Here is a 16,719-nt window from a genome sequence, read left to right as displayed (position 1 = left end):
ATAAAGATAATAAAAAAATTCTATAGTAAAGATCACTCATTAATTTAAAAGCTAAAAATGTGGATCAAGCACAAATCATTGAATTCAAGAATTTAAGCTTGTACGACCAAATTCAAATCTCACCACCGTCACTCTTAGTAAGTAATCTATAAAGTCTTATGTAAATCTCAATTGAATCTCAAGTATACTCTGACTCTGGATTGAGAGAATCACCTCAGACCTAAACTTTTTTGTACCAAAAAAAATTAAAAGCTAAAAATTCTCAAAGGAATCTGGGGGCTGCCATTAGTATATGGTATTGAATTACTTAAAACGACTTTAGATCATAGAACTAAATAACTTTTTTTTTTAAAAAAAAGGAATAAGTAGAGTAATAATCTTCTACATCCTTCAGCTATTTTCTCAACACTCACTATCGACATCTTTTTTAAATTTCTTACCCTCTTTTTAAACCTCAAACATTTCTTCTGGAATCGTCAGTTGTCTTACGTGGTCTATAACTAATCTCAATAGTAAGCCAAATCCAAATGTCCTAATCTAGAGAAGAATCAAACCACGTGTTTTCAAATGAAAATTTGCAAAGCCCACCACCATGCATTTCAAGCACTGCAAAACTGACACGTTTCAGCACAGGACCACCAGTTACATGTTTCAAAACCATCGAAATTCTTGCAACACTAAAGTGCGTAATCCCATGTTTCAATCTAACTTAACAACCGAATCCTGGCGTGGCTCGTGTCGAACTTGGGAGCCAAGCCGAAATAAAAGGACAGCATAACCAACCTGTTCATGATACTAGCCAGTGGCCACAGCCCACGTGCTCCCATGTTTTACTTTGTAGGCCAAGTCATTAACGTGAAAATAAACCAACAGAACCACGTCATCATACCCATAAAACAAGATAAAATTCCATTCGGCTTTGTTGCAATATTCACACAAGTAGTTCCAGCTGGCTGCATTAAAAACATAGCAATATGAGATTTTTAAGCTTTCTACACCTATATGTTTTTCATGCTCCAAGATAAAACCTAGGGGATTCTCTAAGCTGATTGATTGTTTACCCTATCATGCAGTCAGAATTATTAAGCCTAAACAGAAAACAATTTCTTAAGTGAAACCAATATCCATTCATAAACTTAATTATCTCAAGGTTTAAATGGTATTAATTAATGAATTAACCAACTCTATCATGTGCATACCACTAGAATCCTAGATACTATGTTATTTATTAGCAGAGCTTGAGCTCTGGGCTCTGGCCAATGAAGTGTCAACAAAGAGTTTCAACCATTTGCTCCATTGGGTGGACTTTGACACCCTTCTTTATATGGCAGTTCGGTATCAACTATAATCAATCTGCAGTCTCATTTGACTTAGATGGCAGGTTAACAATGAATAGGAGTCTAAGAGGACTTACCAGTTACCATGGGATGTGCCTTCAACTTTCAATCAGTGGCGGGCCTTTCCAAAGAAGTGCTCAATTTGCAAACATCCTTGAGACTGCAAACTATTTTGTTTACCCCCACATTTTAATCTCTTTACGCTAACTGGGTTCTCCTTATCTCCCTGCATTGATGGATAAAATCACTTGTTAATTACAGTAGGGAAATAGACAAAGAACCAGAGCAACATACTTTGTGATGATTGGTACAATATATCAAAATCATAATAAAGTTCTATCAGTATTGCCAACAATAAAATGTGATCATTAAGTTTATCTATACTTTACACCAGTTAAATATTGATATACTATCAACCGATGAAACAAAAAAATTAAACTAAATATAGTGATAAGTAACACTTGAACCTACCCAAGAAGATTGATTCATTGATCGCATAACCTTAATTTTACCACCTCTTCCATCAGCACCAACAGCAATTAAATTGCCACTATTTTTAGCTGAACCTTTTGCGTGCACTTTGCCTCGCTTGCACCATTTTCCTAAATGTCGTCTTGTTCCATCAGGACCTAGCAACCCCCCAGAGAAACAAATATTCCCTGGAGGTATTCAAATGTTCCAGAAAAAAGAAAAAAAAAGTAAGAATGACAAATATAAATTCTGTTAAGAAATGACAATATGGAAGGTAGGCCGATCGATGCACTTATCATAGTTTGGCTTAACCAATACATTAGAAGCCTACTTATAAAACTTAAATTGACATGATAACATACCTTGTTCAGAAAGTTGGTGTGAAGGAGTTGCAGTTTTAATGTTGAATATGGGCTTTAGGAAAGCAGCAACTGTTGTACTATCATCAATATTTGAACAAGTTCTTGACCCTGAAAACTCAAACACTGTTGCTTCTTGCACATCAATATCAGACACTGCCTTCGACATTGGTGTTGCAGAATCTCGGGTAATATTCTCACGATTTTGACATTTCAAATCAGGACTTGAATGAATGTATACATCCTCAGCCATGTTTCTCTCTTCATTGGGAGCCACAGTACTTGAACATCCTTCTCTACCATAATTGGAAGCCTTAGGACTATCAAGAGGGATGGCTTTTTTAGTTAAACTAGGTAAATGTTTGGGAGATATTGCACTCACATCCAAGTTATTTGAAGGTGAAACAGGTCGTTGCATCAGCCGTTCTTTTGAAGAATTTTTGGCATTTGAAGAATCGGAATTTCCATCCACGATCAAAACAACCCTTCACTATAAGTCTTAGAAGCTTTGCGAGTCTTCAAGACTTCATTATCTTTCACTTCAATCAGTGTATCCAGTTCCTGGACTATTTTCTGATGAAAACATAAAACAGAACTTTTCAGTAATATGACACAAGTAATGGAACAAGATATTCATAATGAGTCATGGCAGACTCACTTTCAATTTGTCTATCTTTGCTTTCGCTTTATCAAGTTTCTTCTGCAAACGAGCTTCACCTCTACCAAGAAGATTGCACTTAGCCATCAATTCTTTATAACTCCTGTTGAAGTTCAAGAATTGTCAAAACTTAAAGTGCACAAGTAAATATGACGGATCTGTAATGAAAAATGAAATGGAAAAGATAATTACAGCATTTTGAGTCATTAATAATAATAAAAATTATGTCCAATATCACAACAAATCCAAAACATCAAGACAAACCAATCTTTTCTTTCTTCATTTATAATCTGTGCATTTGGAATTAGATATCACGAGAAAGATGAGTGGATATGCTATCATAATTCCCCATTTTCTTTTTGTTCCAACCACTAGCCTACTACCACCATCCAATGACCCAATACATATTTCAGTGTTTGAGATGGATAGGATATGATAGTGCTTTCCGCCACTACGAGTAGAAAATTAGAATCACCCTATAGTGAATGCATGCTCATAGGCTATAGCCAAGTGAGAATCAATGAATTGATGAACCTTATTAAACTTCCAAAATGTATCGATAAATCTTAGTAAGCAAATTAACCAAGCAAAAATTAACTGAAAATATAAAGTTCGTTAGAGAACACAGCTAGATTTATACAATATAGATTGAAAAAGATAAGCATATAGACTACTTCAGTGAAGGTAACCAACTTACTTTTTATGACAGGACAATGACCTAATAAGATTATCTACAACATCTTGGCTGCTCCCTTCATTACCTAGAGAGGCAAGCTTTAACATCTCATCTTGCTCCAGGTCCAAATCTGTCACTCTATCATAAACCGTAGAAACAAGTAAGCAGCAAACATCACTAATTAAAACATAAAATGAGAGAAAGATGTGAGGAGGGCTGTAGGATTATGGCAAAGGCACTCCATGGGGCTACAGGAGACAAGCCATGGTTTAGGAATGAAATTGTTTTGGGTTTAGTTAGTGTGTTTTGAGTTAACATGACTGTAATATTTCATAAACGGTTTGATTGGCATTTTTTGACATAACAGTAGCAAAACGATAAATGAACTTACAATTTTAGTACAGCAAGTTCCTTGGCTAGTGCCAAATTCCTCTGCTCCAGCCTTGAACATTCCAAATTTGATTTACTAAGCTCCTAGATTACAATCACCCAATCAAATTTATTCAAAGTCACTTAAATGTATCAGTAAAAGAAAATATTTTTCTCTCTAATGGTATACATGATAGTCACCTCTGATTTAGAACTGAACTTTTGTTGAATGGACGCCTTTTCTCTTAAGGCCTCATTTTTCAAGGCCGTTTCCCGCTTCATCTGCTCCTTGCAAAGACACAGCTAAAACACCAGAAGACACATCATTTGAAAATTTTGAAATTACAAAAATTGAAAATTTCACTTCTAAATCCATTTTAATTTATACAAGGGAACCAAAAATGTACCTCGTCGTTGATCTGATTGTGCTCCTTCTCTTGACGTTCCAAAGCTGAACTAAGTCCAGAAACTTTGACCAGCAACCTCTTCACTTCGATGCGTAATGACTCGGCATCTTTCTCGCGATCGATCAACTTTTGGGAACATAGCGATTGGGTTTGATCTCCAACGGATTGGAAATAAAGACGAGTCGCATTGTACCCAACACAAGTCTGCTTGCACACAGGACAATTGTACTTCTTCGTAGAACTCGAACAGTATTCAAACCACTGCTGCAAACTATACGGTTCCAAAAGAAGGGGTAAAACGATGTTTTAATATAAATCGATTTGAATGTTAATGAGAAACGTGTGTATAAATACTAACCAAAGCTCGTGGAAGACATGGCCGCAAATGGAGATGGATTGGAGATCTTCGACGATGGGTTTCAGATCTTCGTAGCAGATAGAGCATATGGTTTTGGAAAAGGAGTCATCGCCGGTCATTTCTCCGGTTTCTCTCTCGAACTACTTGGCTGCTCTCCAAATTTTCATTTTAGATTCTCGCTCCTTTTCTATTTTTATCGGGGAGAATAATGGAGCGGAATTCGAAAAAAAAATCTGTAAAAGGGGCCACGAAGGAGGGAAATCAACTGAGCTCACGTGCGGCACGGGCACGTTTCTGATTAGGAAATAAAATCGAATAACCACCGGATTTTGAATCGAATCGGTAATGGTAACGATGAACTTAAACACGAAATTTTCAATTCGATTAATATTTTTCTAAACGCAATTTTCTGATCCGGTGTTTCGATTCGTCGATCTGAGTAAACTAGAACAACACCACATTAAGTGTTGTTACGAAAATAAAAAGAAATGTTGGTATGAAAAATAAAGAAGACGAACATTAGAGAATCATCAGGGCTAGGGTTTAGGAAAGGCAGCTACATTTTCTTTCACAGTAAATACTCTGATCGTTTTGCTCTTGAATACGACAAGATTAAAAGGGAGAAGAAAGGGATGTAAAAGAAATGTTCTCTTTTTTGACAAAAATTAAAATAATCTCTAAAATGGTTGGTTTGCGATTGGGCTTTGTTCTTCGCAAGATCCACACTTCTTATTAGCTGGGTTATCATGGGCCTTATGGATGAATAAAACATTTAATGGGCCCAATTCAATCTCTGGCATTCCAATCTCGATTATAAAAGCGAATATCCTTCGCTCTAAAGGATTCGAATTTGAGTGATTGTGGCACATATAATATTTTGTAATAGTCAAACACTATTAAAAATATGTTATTATCTTGTTAAAAAAATATATACATCCCAAAGACAATCCGATAAAATATATATTTAAATAATCTTATATTCTACCAATTAAATATCATAATATTACATTCATATTAAACAAACAAGATAATCTAATAATAATACGTCAAATAATATTACATTCTACATACCACCAAACGACTGATTATCATTTTAAGATAAATATAATTAATATTAAAAAAACAAATATTAATTGGTTTTAAATAAATGTAATGATACATCAAATAATATTATTTGACATTTGGTGGTACGTGGAATGTAATATACGTCAGATAAATGTAATTTATTTTTATGATTGTATTTTATTCTTAAATGTGATTATAAAAAAGTAAAAATGATTTAAAAATTAAAATTGTAGATCCATTAAATCAGATCAATACACATTAATAAGAACTAATATTGTTTGAAATGTAATGAAATATTTAACGAAATAATTTAAATTATTTAATACTGGTTAAAAACCAATATGATCAAAATATTGGACACGGACTACTCAAATAAATTAATATTGTTTGAAATATACTGAAATTTGTTAATAATAAAGGTTATAAAATATAATTTAATTAAAATTTTCTACCTAAATAAAAAAAAATTCACTTTGTTTTCTTTTCTTTTTTTTAATCCACGAGCTACTCACATGTAGATGGCGTTTGGTTCACGGAATGTAAGATTACATTTGAGAATAATATTACTGAAATGTAACATTACTATGAGAATATTGTATTACATTGTTTGGTTTGTTTAGCATGAATGTAATATTACATTGTTTGGTTGAAGGAATATAAAATTACTTGGATGCATATTTTACCAAATTATCGTTGTGATCTATTTTTTAAAAGTTAAACTTTAATATTAATTTATAAATATTTGAATTAAAATTCATAAAAATATTTTAAATGTTATACTATCTAACTTTTGAGGAGAAATTATATTTAATATATAATTAATATAATTAGTATATTAAATTTATATTTTTAAATAATGTTCATAAGTATCATATTTATTTATATAAAATATAAAATAATATAAAAATAATATTATGGTAATAAAATATTATTTTAAATAATTACATTTTTACAATAATATTTTTTTCATCCCATAAAATTATAAATAATAAAATATTGAATATTAAAAATATAAAATATTTTTAAATTCTCAAAATTATTAATATTTTAGTGAATCAAACTCTTTTTATATTATTATTATTTTTATAATTTTGATTAAAGTATAAAAAAATAAGAATTTAGAATGATCATTATAAAAAGAATTCATTAGTCTAAGAGTATTTTTGTTCAAAACGGTGGAAATGTTGGAGGTAATGCAATTCCTACCATTTTAACTAAAAAATACTACTATTGGAAAAAGAATATTTTCGGTAATATAAGATTATATGAACCAAATATGAGAATATAATTTTAAAAAAATATTTCCGTTGATAATATAAAATTCTGTGAACTAAACGCACCATAAGATAACAACATAACGGAATACAACAGTGAAGAGAGGACTGACCGTTTTGGATTTTTCAAAAAAAAAAAATCAGAAGTGGTTTTCCTGTAGTTTTAAAAAGGAAAAGGACAAGACAATTACTTTGAGATTCCCAATTTCGCCTACCATCCGTCTCTCTCATCTCCTCCGCATCTGACTATAGGAAGTATTGTAATTTAATGTTAAAAACGGTAGAGAATATGGTTCAACTGAAAATATTGTAAAAATATAATATTTTTAGTTTTTAATTAAAAATATTACAAAGAATTTAAAATAAAAATATTGACATCTTAAATTGTTCAAACAAAATTATTATATTTTTATATCATTTTCAATTAGACACCTCTCTTATTGTTTATTAATCTTATATTATAATGTCATGACAAAATCAGTTCAATAATATTGACACAATAATTATTCTAAATAATTAATTAGTAATTTATAGTATTTATTACAGTAATTTAGAACTCATCACATTAATAAGACAACTCTAATGAAAAATATTTCTTTATAACTTGTTATCTCGATATGACAATTTTAATAAAGAAATTATATTTTCTCGGAACTTCTAATTTTCACAAGAAAATTTTGAATAATTTTTTTTTTAAAATTTATCATGCTAACATGACGAATTCACCTTTCACTGTATATAATAAATTTGGTAGATTTCAAAATAAACTTTAAAGTTGTCCTATTAGAATAAATGATTTATCTCGTTGATTATGATTAATTATTACGTCATTACATTCCCTTAATTATTAATATAAAGTATATAATTTCAAAACACTCCGACACAATCTACATTAGAAAGTCAGCGCCTTGTTTTGTCTTCTTCTTCCTCTCTGTTTTTTCCCCAGTTTCTCGGGAGAGGAATCAACTGAGCTGCGGATTCAGGAACAGAGAGAAAACGAGACTCGTCTCATGGATGTTGATTGGGATTTGCATGCGGTAGTCAGAGGCTGCGCCGCCGTCGAGACAACCAGCACCGTTGGTTCTGCAACCGGTTATTTTAAGGCGGATATGTGCCCTCGGTCTTGTTTTTCTTCGTTTGGCGATCAAGAAGCTTTTCAGGGTCATGCTTTGTCTACTCCAAACCAGTTCGAAGCTAGAAATTCCATGGAAGATTTGCATGAACTGTACAAGTCTTTCTTACCCAAATCTCAGCCGCTTTCACCACAAATCACGCCTTTATATTTGCTTTCTTCAATCGACTCGTCCAAAGAACAACAACAACCAAAGCAGTCTTAACTCTGGCTCTGTTACTTGCGCTATTACTGCAGCCAGTAACAATTCTGCAACTGCCAATTATCAGAATTCTCGATCTAAAAGAAGGTAAATTAAAAATTATCGATTAGATAATTTCGGGAACCCATCTCGGAAAATTTCCCAGTATCCGCCCAATTTTATCGAAGTTGTTTGAATTGCATTATAAACTAAAAAAACAGCTAAAAAAGGTTCGCCAAGTCCCTGCAGAAGGGCTCTCTTCAGATGTGTGGGCATGGAGAAATATGGTCAGAAACCCATCAAAGGCTCTCCATATCGAAGGTAAACTCTTTTACAAAGGGGGACAAAATCATGTCAATTTGTCTGTTTTCATGTTGGATTTGTAAAAAGTTTTTTTTATTGGATATTTTGATTAGAGCTTCGATTGTTTGTTTCTTCAATGAATAACAGGGGCTATTACAAATGCAGCACTTCAAAGGGATGTTTGGCCAGAAAACAAGTGGAACGAAACAAATCCGATCCATCCATGTTCATAGTCACATACACAGCTGATCATAACCATCCTGCTCCTACGCACCGCAATACACTCACCGGCAGCATTCGTCAGAAGCCTTTGGATCCACAAACCGTCAACGACGGTGATTCCATCAAACCGTCATCAGCCAAACCCACCAGCAGCTCATCTCCGACGACCTCCGTGGATGAAGACCCTGTGGATCAAAGTAGCACAAAGGTGGAGAGCAGAGAGGATTTGGTAGACGCAATCCAATGATCATGCTCCCTAAAATTTTCATGATTAAAACGACACTAGATACCCTAAAATGACAACTTACTTACTGTTATTAGGGGTGATCAGTATGTAATCGAGAGATCCTTGAAAAAAAAAGAGAATTTGATACATAGAGACAATTTAATAAAGTTAAAAGAAGCAAGCCAAGGCATACAATGCGAGCTGACCTCAAACATAACCTTTTGACGAAGGAGAAAGGGCATGTTGTGGATTGGTATTATTTTTTATTCACTCCTCAGCATGTGCACGTCTCTAGGTCTCCAACAATGCTGGGCTGGATTCAATTTCCGCTGCGGCCTCGTGCGTTTCCTTGAAGTTCCTTTCCTTGTAATATTTACGTCTCGTGAATCTTCTTGATTTGAACTATGAAGAATTAAAGATTCCCAAATTCCCAATGGCAGGCTGTCGTTACCCAGTGGTAACATATTCATCGGAAATTAGAACCAGGTAGATATATCCACACTACCGACTAATAAATTCATCTGTTGCTCCCATAATTTTTCATGGTCATAATGCAGGAGATAAGACTTCTTCTCTTCTTAATTCTTACTGTTTCCTTGTTTTATAAATGTTACCTTAATTTCTTAGATGTTTGCTGAGGTCCCACGACAGCAGCCAGATTTAGGGCAGTAGCCGCCTTTCATATCAGCCATCACGTAGATGTGTATTCCGCCAAATTTATAATGATAATTAAGAGCGTAGGCAGCTGGCTTGTTGAGAGTTTACAGTCGTCCCACTAGTATAGCAAAATTTGAGCATTTAAATTAATCAATTCCTTTTAACCAGGGGTGTTTGGATGGGGGAATGTGGGATTCTCATAGGAATAGAATTCACATTCCCCTATTTGGTTAGCTCGGGAATCTCATTCTCGGTAATGTAAGATTACCAATAGTGGATTTTTTTGAGTATATTACCGGGAATGTCATTACCTCCATTTCCTTAGGTATTGTTGGATTCCCGGCGTTTTGGACTAAAATACCCTTAATTTTTTTAAAATATCATTTTTCTGTCATTGACTAATAAAAATTCAACGAATGTTAAATTATAAATTTATCCTTAAACTATTTTAGATTTACAAAAAAAAATCTATAATTACAATTTTATATAAAGTTCAGGAGTTAAAATAAAAATTTACCCTTTCATTAAACCTTTTTATATTTTCAATTTTATAAAAAAATTATATAAATTTTATGAATTTAAATTTTTTAAAGAGAATATATAAATATTTTCTAACTTGTTAAAAAACAAATATATAATAAGAACAATTTGGTCAAATATACATTCCAATAATCTTTTATTCTTTTAACCAAACACGGTAATCTTACATTCATGCTAAGCCAACCAAACACAAAATACAACATTCCCAGTAATCCTAGTCCCTAGTAATCTTACATTCCCACTGAGAATCTTCCATTCCGTGAACCAAACGCACCCTCAATGTATGAGTGGGAAACTGGCTTTGTAAAAGTGAAGAGAAAGAGAAAAATAAAAAATTTCGTCCATGGAACAAACATTATATTTATAGATTAAGAAAGAATAAATTAAAAAATTTGGGTTCAACGGTCGTCGGTTACAATAACTGATATCAGTTAATTTTGATCAAATTCAAGAGTTAGATTGATATTTTATCTAAATATACTCAATTATCAAATTAATATTTTATTTAAAATTTAAAAATTAAATTAATATTTTATCTAAAATTTATTAATCAAATTAAAAAATATTTTATTTAAATAGTATACTACATAAACAGGCTAACAACATTTGACGTCTCATTGACCCAAAACATTATAAAACGGTTAAAATAAAACATTACTTTCTTTTAAATTCAATGACCAAGAATGAATTCTTACAAACTAAAGTTACCATTTTTGTAATTTACCCTTAAAATAATGAATTTTTTACTGTGATTCCACTGGGTTTTTTTTTTCGTTTAGATTCCATCAAAATAATCAAGTGCATCCTTGGTAGGCAAAGCTAACTTTTTTACAGAGTGCCTGCCAATTATATGGTTCCACACTTACACAGATTAAGATACACCCATGGTTTTTAGAACCGGACCGGTTAGTGAACTGATCATGCTACTGATTCATTATTTCAATCGGTCAAACCGATTTGACCGGTCGGAAGAACCGGACGACGTCATAATTATTTAAAAAATTAAATAAAAATACAAAAAATATTTAATAAAAAATAATTTTTTATATCACAAGTCATATTCAAAGCAAGTCATAACATATATAAGTTAAAAATCATAAAATCAAGTAAAACAAAATGATTCAAATTAACTACAACATAATATTTAAAGGTAAAATATATTAAATAATAAATATAATTATATAACTATAATTAAAAAATAAATTTGGGGTTAAAAAAATCATAACAAAATGATATTGTTTGGTTTAATTTTTTTTTTAAAAACAATCCCACATGGCTAAGAAACATAGAAGAACATCCCAAAAGTCTAAATAGTAAAAATATGAGAACAAAACAATCTCACATTGCTAAGAAACATAGAAGCGCATCACAACTAACTTCTATAAATAATAGAGGTAATTTGACATTCAAAATCATGGAGCCTTTTAGTGAGCATTGAGTGAACTATTCTTTCACTTCAATTAAGCTCGAATTTTAGGCTTCAATCGAGCTTCTAATTTCTTTTTGAGTTCAAATTTCAATATTATATTTCGAGTTTGAGTTGAACTTGATAATTTTTAGGTTGTGAGTTTGAGTTGAGTTGAACTTACTTTTAAAGTTTTCAAGTTCGAGTCGAGCTCAGCAATACTCGAGTTCGACTTGGCTCGTTTAACAAACGACGTTGTTTGGTTTAATTTTTTTTTAAACAAAAATCCCGGTTTTTCCCGGTTTTTTTCAGCCGGTCCGGTTCGAACGGTTCAGCGGTTCTGGCCGGTTCACTAATAACGGTTTAATCGATTTAAATTGAACCGGACTAAAGAACGGTTCCCGGTTAAACCGATTGAACCGACCAATCTAATCCGATTTTCAAAACAGATGATACACCCAAGGTCCCGTCCAAGTGAAACACACGTGTCTTTAGCCCGTTTGTCTCTCGCCTCTCTGTAAAGTTTTTTGAGAAATCTTTAATATTTACGATAAAACAATACTTAAAATATTATTTATTTTTATCAGAATGTTAATAATTTTTACCATCGAAAATTAACTAGCAAAAATAATATTTCTCATAGAGCAAATAATATTTTTTATAGTATTTTATTAAAAATATATTAAAAAATAATAGCATTTCTAATAATATAATTTTTTAACTGTACTGTGGTACGCAGAACTACCCTTTTGTGAGTCAGAGCCACAGACGTTTCATCTGCTTCCTTCTTTTACTCTCGTATAAGGAAAAATTTTATATATGACATCCTTAACATGCAACTATAATTTTTTAATTGTATATTAAAATTATCGTATTGTATAACTTCCCCTCGCCTACTGCCATTGCCAAACTATTAACTTCACATTCATTACAAATCACCTAAATAAATTCTAAAAAGAAAAAAAAAACTCCCAAACCTTAAAATTTACCCAATCAAATCTCGTTTCTCTCTCGTTCCCATTACTGTGTATTCATGGTTATCCCTAATGTTTCCATCTTTCGATATCCCCAATAATTTCCCTGTCTTTCTCCCTCTCTCTTAATCTTATGCCATGGATCATAGACCGCATGATCTTTCGTCGATTCTAGCTCAGAAAACCTCGAATTCCCACTATCTCATAAACCATTCCTCGGTATGGCTCGAAATCCGTCTCTTTTACGTTCGAATCGCGCCGTGCCTTGTCGACAACGTTCCCGACCACCTCACTCTCTGCCACATCCCCCGTGAGATCGGTGTCTCCCTCGAGATCAATGGCTCTCGTGTGCCGGCTTCCGATTCCGCGGTCATTACCCTTCGGCGCGATCGTATCAACCGGGAAGCGTCTGAGGTCACTTATTTGAGCACCGATAGCGTCCGCGTCACAGGCGGGTTTGAATTCGAGGCCTACGAGGATGAAAAGCAGGTGTTGTTGTGTGGGTCGTTGGAAAGGATGAAAGGAGAGTGGAGCATGGACTGTTATCTGGCAGCAGCGGCTACGGAGCTTGGGAATTCGGCTTTTTTGCAGTCCAAGATGGATATTTCCGCGCCGGGGATTGAAGTTTATATCGCGGGGTGTTGTGCTGGTACGCCGGTGATATTGACTAAGAATCTACATATGATCCCTCAAAAGAATGGCGTATCGAGGCTTAAATGGATGTTGGATGCAATTCCCGAGGACGAGGAGCTCGGGAAAGGGAACGATAAGGGCGGCGATGGGTTCATTAGACACCGGAAATATCAGGTGAATTATGATTGGTTTTTATTGTCAACATTTTAAAATATGAATCACTATTAATCATGTGAATGTAGATTCAAGAATGGTAGAAGAAGATTAAGGTGTTCTGTGTAATCTAATTTCTGTACTCCCCCATTCAAATTTGTCTCCTAGATTCAGTTTTGGGGTGAAAAATATAATCTTGTCAAGTTCTGCAGACATGAGATTAACAGCCGCAGCTCTGTAACTACGAACTTCAAAATAACAATGGGAATAATGAAATGTGCTTCTTTAGTGTGTTCATTCAAATTCGTACTAGCTTCCATTTTATTTTTTCTTGCAAGTCAATTTGTTTATAATTGTAGTGATTTACAGGTTACAGATGCCGATAGTGAAGATTACGACTCCTATGGGAAACTTGGACATGGTCACTACGCTGAAGAGATATATGCCGGTGAGGATGGTCAACTTCCATGGTTTGATGCCGGAGTTAGAGTTGGTGTTGGAATTGGCCTCGGAGTGTGCCTTGGGGTTGGAGTCGGAGTTGGACTGCTTCTGCGATCGTATCAAGTAACTATTCGGAATATCAGGAGGAGGTTTCTCTAAGATAGATCTCTTCACCTCTCAGTGTGATATGTTGTTTTATTTATAAAGGGAAAAGAATATATTCTTGGATTTTGATAGCATTCTGGAAGGTGTCAAGTTTGCAGGCCAGAAACTTGTTTGCTTAGCATGCTTAAGATATGAAGTTGCTCTCTTGTATCATAGTATTTACGTTTCAATACCTCCATATCTTACTGGACTATGGATTGTAAATTTAGCTGTTTCTTTTCTTTTACTTTGAGCCTGCTGATGTTATGTAGTAGTTCAGCAGTTGGCTTGTGGATGGTCTGTTGGAAGATCATATGCTTGTTGTCTTTGTAGGTAATATAAAAGTTGTATGTTTTGTATAAAACTTAGCGCAATTCTTCCATTCAATTAAAAAAATGGTAAATTTCTTAAATGGTCACTAATATTTGAGTAAATCTATCTTTTCCACTTGATGTTTCAAAACTAATGATTAAATATCATTAATACAATGATGAAGATGTTAATACCGTTTTGATCTTCAACCCGCCACTCACGCTGCCACCCTTATAAATTCGACCTGACTGATTGTAATTTCGAAAGAGTAGTACCGGACGATACCTAAGCTGACTCAACACGGTGAATATACGTTGTTTCATTTTTCCAACACTCAAACCGAAAGAAATCCTCCCTAAGAACAGATTACAATGACAAAGGCTTCATAGTGTGAAGCAGAACACACCAATGATCGGATGTAGACATAAACTCACCGGTGACTAAGTGAGTTGGGTGAAGCGAAAGCCAAGGAGTTCCGAGTTCCGAGGAAACGATCTAGACGTTCAGAAATTGCAGCGGGAGAAGACCCCCTCGATACCAAGTAAACCAGTCGCGTCCTGGCCGAATATCCCACAACTCATTACGATCTATACAATTTCAAAAGGCAGTCATGTCAGAGCGAGAGCGACGACGACCACCCGCTTTCTTAGAACCCACAAGTATTTCAATGAGATCACCCCTGATCAATCAAGGAAGAGGAGATTGTGACTGGATTTTAGTGTTGAATGTTTATAATTTTATATTCATGTTTAGGGTTCACTATTTTTAATTTAGGGTTTTTAATTTTAACATAACCCTAAGCTATTTAAAAAAAATCTTAACCTTAAACTGGATCTAGTAATAGGGAAGGCTGGCTTTAGAAAAAAAAGCTTTTTTAGGGGAGGTTCTTTTCGTGTAACGCACTTTTTATGTGTAATGCCACGTCATCAAAACCTTAATAAAATTCATTTTGTGAAACAGACTTCTATTGTTAGAAAGAGTGTTAGCTTGATACAGATTCGGTAAAGAGTCTTAGGATGGTATGTTTTATTTTTTTTAGGTGATATTTTAATAAAGTTACCAATTTTATCACGTGAAATCGTCCGTTTGACTATCCTATACTATTGACTTTAACCATTTCATTATTAACCATCCACAATATGATCGGGATTTATAAGCTCTCGTTCCGAAACTGCCACTACCTTTAACCGTGATTTACGATGCAGAAAAGAGGAAAGTGGAAAGGATGGCCAGCCGGCTCTAATGCCATCAGCAGTTGAACGGCCATAAGCATATATAAATTTCATAACATAACCTACTGCATAACGAATGCGATAGAACATAAAATATTTCATGCTAATTGCCAAAAAGTGGGATCAAAATTGAAGCTTGGAAATTAATACAGTCATACTCTCCTAAATGGAAGAGGAAGTTTTATTGTGCGACACTTTAATATAAGATTAAAATAAGGTGTTATCGGTTTTATTATTATTTAAATAATAAAATCGGTAAAAAATTATCTAAAACATTGTTATTTTTATTTAAAACATCATTTTTTTTAATATTTTCCGGTAAAAGTGTCTAATAATAACAAAATCGGTAGAAAAAAATAACAAAACCGATAGAAAAAATAACAAAATCGATAGAGCTGTACCAAATCCGATAATACGTCCAATAATAACAAAACTGATAGAAATAATAATTTTTTCGATAATTTTTTATCGATTTTATTATTTAAATAATAATAAAACCGATAATATTTTTTTAACCGTATATTAAGACTGTCCATAAACATTTCCAAAATGCAAACAATTTGGACTTCTTCGAGCTACAACAGGTAACAGTAAGAGTGACTATATGATTTTGCAGTCCCATTTAGCCCCTCAAAATCCCCGAAATTTCACCCATAAGAGCAACTTCAATGCTGCACTGGAGTGGAGTTGCTAAAACACTGTGGAGTCTCTAGCCCTGCGCCAAATGCATCTCCAGTCTGAAGAGTAATTGTAGCTCGACGCTACATGTAGCGTGCCACTGTAGCAACGCTACAATTTTTTCTCATGATTTTTGGTTTTTTATTTAATTATCTTTTTAATTTCATTTTCTTTTAAAAATTAATTTATCTTATTATATATTTTATTTTTAATTGTAATTTCTACACAATAAAATAAAAATTAAACATAATATAATATATTCAAATTGATTAAATTACAAAATAGATAAAAATATATTTAAATTAGATAAATAAATATACTAATTTTTTTAAACATAAAAACATAAAAAATACTAATAAAACTCAAACAATATTTTAACCAACAACACAAACACAAAAATTTAACTAATAACCAGACAAACCCCCTCCACTCCCTCCAAGATCATCAAAATTCAAGAATTCTTTATCCGATTTAGACAAATACTTATTTTACTCTACGAAATGCACTAATTG

General features: G+C 33.2%; 2 protein-coding genes and 1 pseudogene across 2 annotated transcripts; 2 read left to right on the top strand and 1 right to left on the bottom strand.

Annotated features, from left to right (window-relative positions):
• Window positions 1-1,387: 1,387 nt before the first annotated feature.
• Window positions 1,388-5,186, bottom strand: LOC120132971 (E3 ubiquitin-protein ligase TRAIP-like). Its single transcript, XM_039149637.1, has 10 exons — window positions 4,636-5,186; window positions 4,278-4,548; window positions 4,072-4,173; window positions 3,893-3,975; window positions 3,523-3,639; window positions 2,826-2,928; window positions 2,652-2,740; window positions 2,171-2,619; window positions 1,809-1,996; window positions 1,388-1,563 (listed from the first exon to the last, which is right to left on the bottom strand). The coding sequence occupies exons 1-10, from the start codon at window positions 4,752-4,754 to the stop codon at window positions 1,447-1,449; spliced, it is 1,638 nt and encodes a 545-aa protein (XP_039005568.1). The 5' UTR covers window positions 4,755-5,186; the 3' UTR covers window positions 1,388-1,446.
• A 2,685-nt stretch (window positions 5,187-7,871) lies between these two features.
• On the top strand, window positions 7,872-9,059 carry LOC120132970 (annotated as a pseudogene).
• A 3,575-nt stretch (window positions 9,060-12,634) lies between these two features.
• Window positions 12,635-14,113, top strand: LOC120132872 (uncharacterized protein At1g01500-like). Its single transcript, XM_039149562.1, has 2 exons — window positions 12,635-13,421; window positions 13,770-14,113. Exons 1-2 carry the CDS (start codon window positions 12,753-12,755, stop codon window positions 13,998-14,000), a joined length of 900 nt encoding a protein of 299 aa, XP_039005493.1. The 5' UTR covers window positions 12,635-12,752; the 3' UTR covers window positions 14,001-14,113.
• Window positions 14,114-16,719: the final 2,606 nt, after the last annotated feature.

This window comes from Hibiscus syriacus, unplaced genomic scaffold, assembly GCF_006381635.1.
Source record: "Hibiscus syriacus cultivar Baekdansim isolate YM2019G1 unplaced genomic scaffold, ASM638163v2 tig00110570_pilon, whole genome shotgun sequence".
Lineage (NCBI taxonomy): Eukaryota > Viridiplantae > Streptophyta > Magnoliopsida > Malvales > Malvaceae > Hibiscus > Hibiscus syriacus.
The sequence above is the reverse complement of the archived record's forward strand: the minus strand, read 5'-3'. Positions and strand labels throughout refer to the sequence as shown.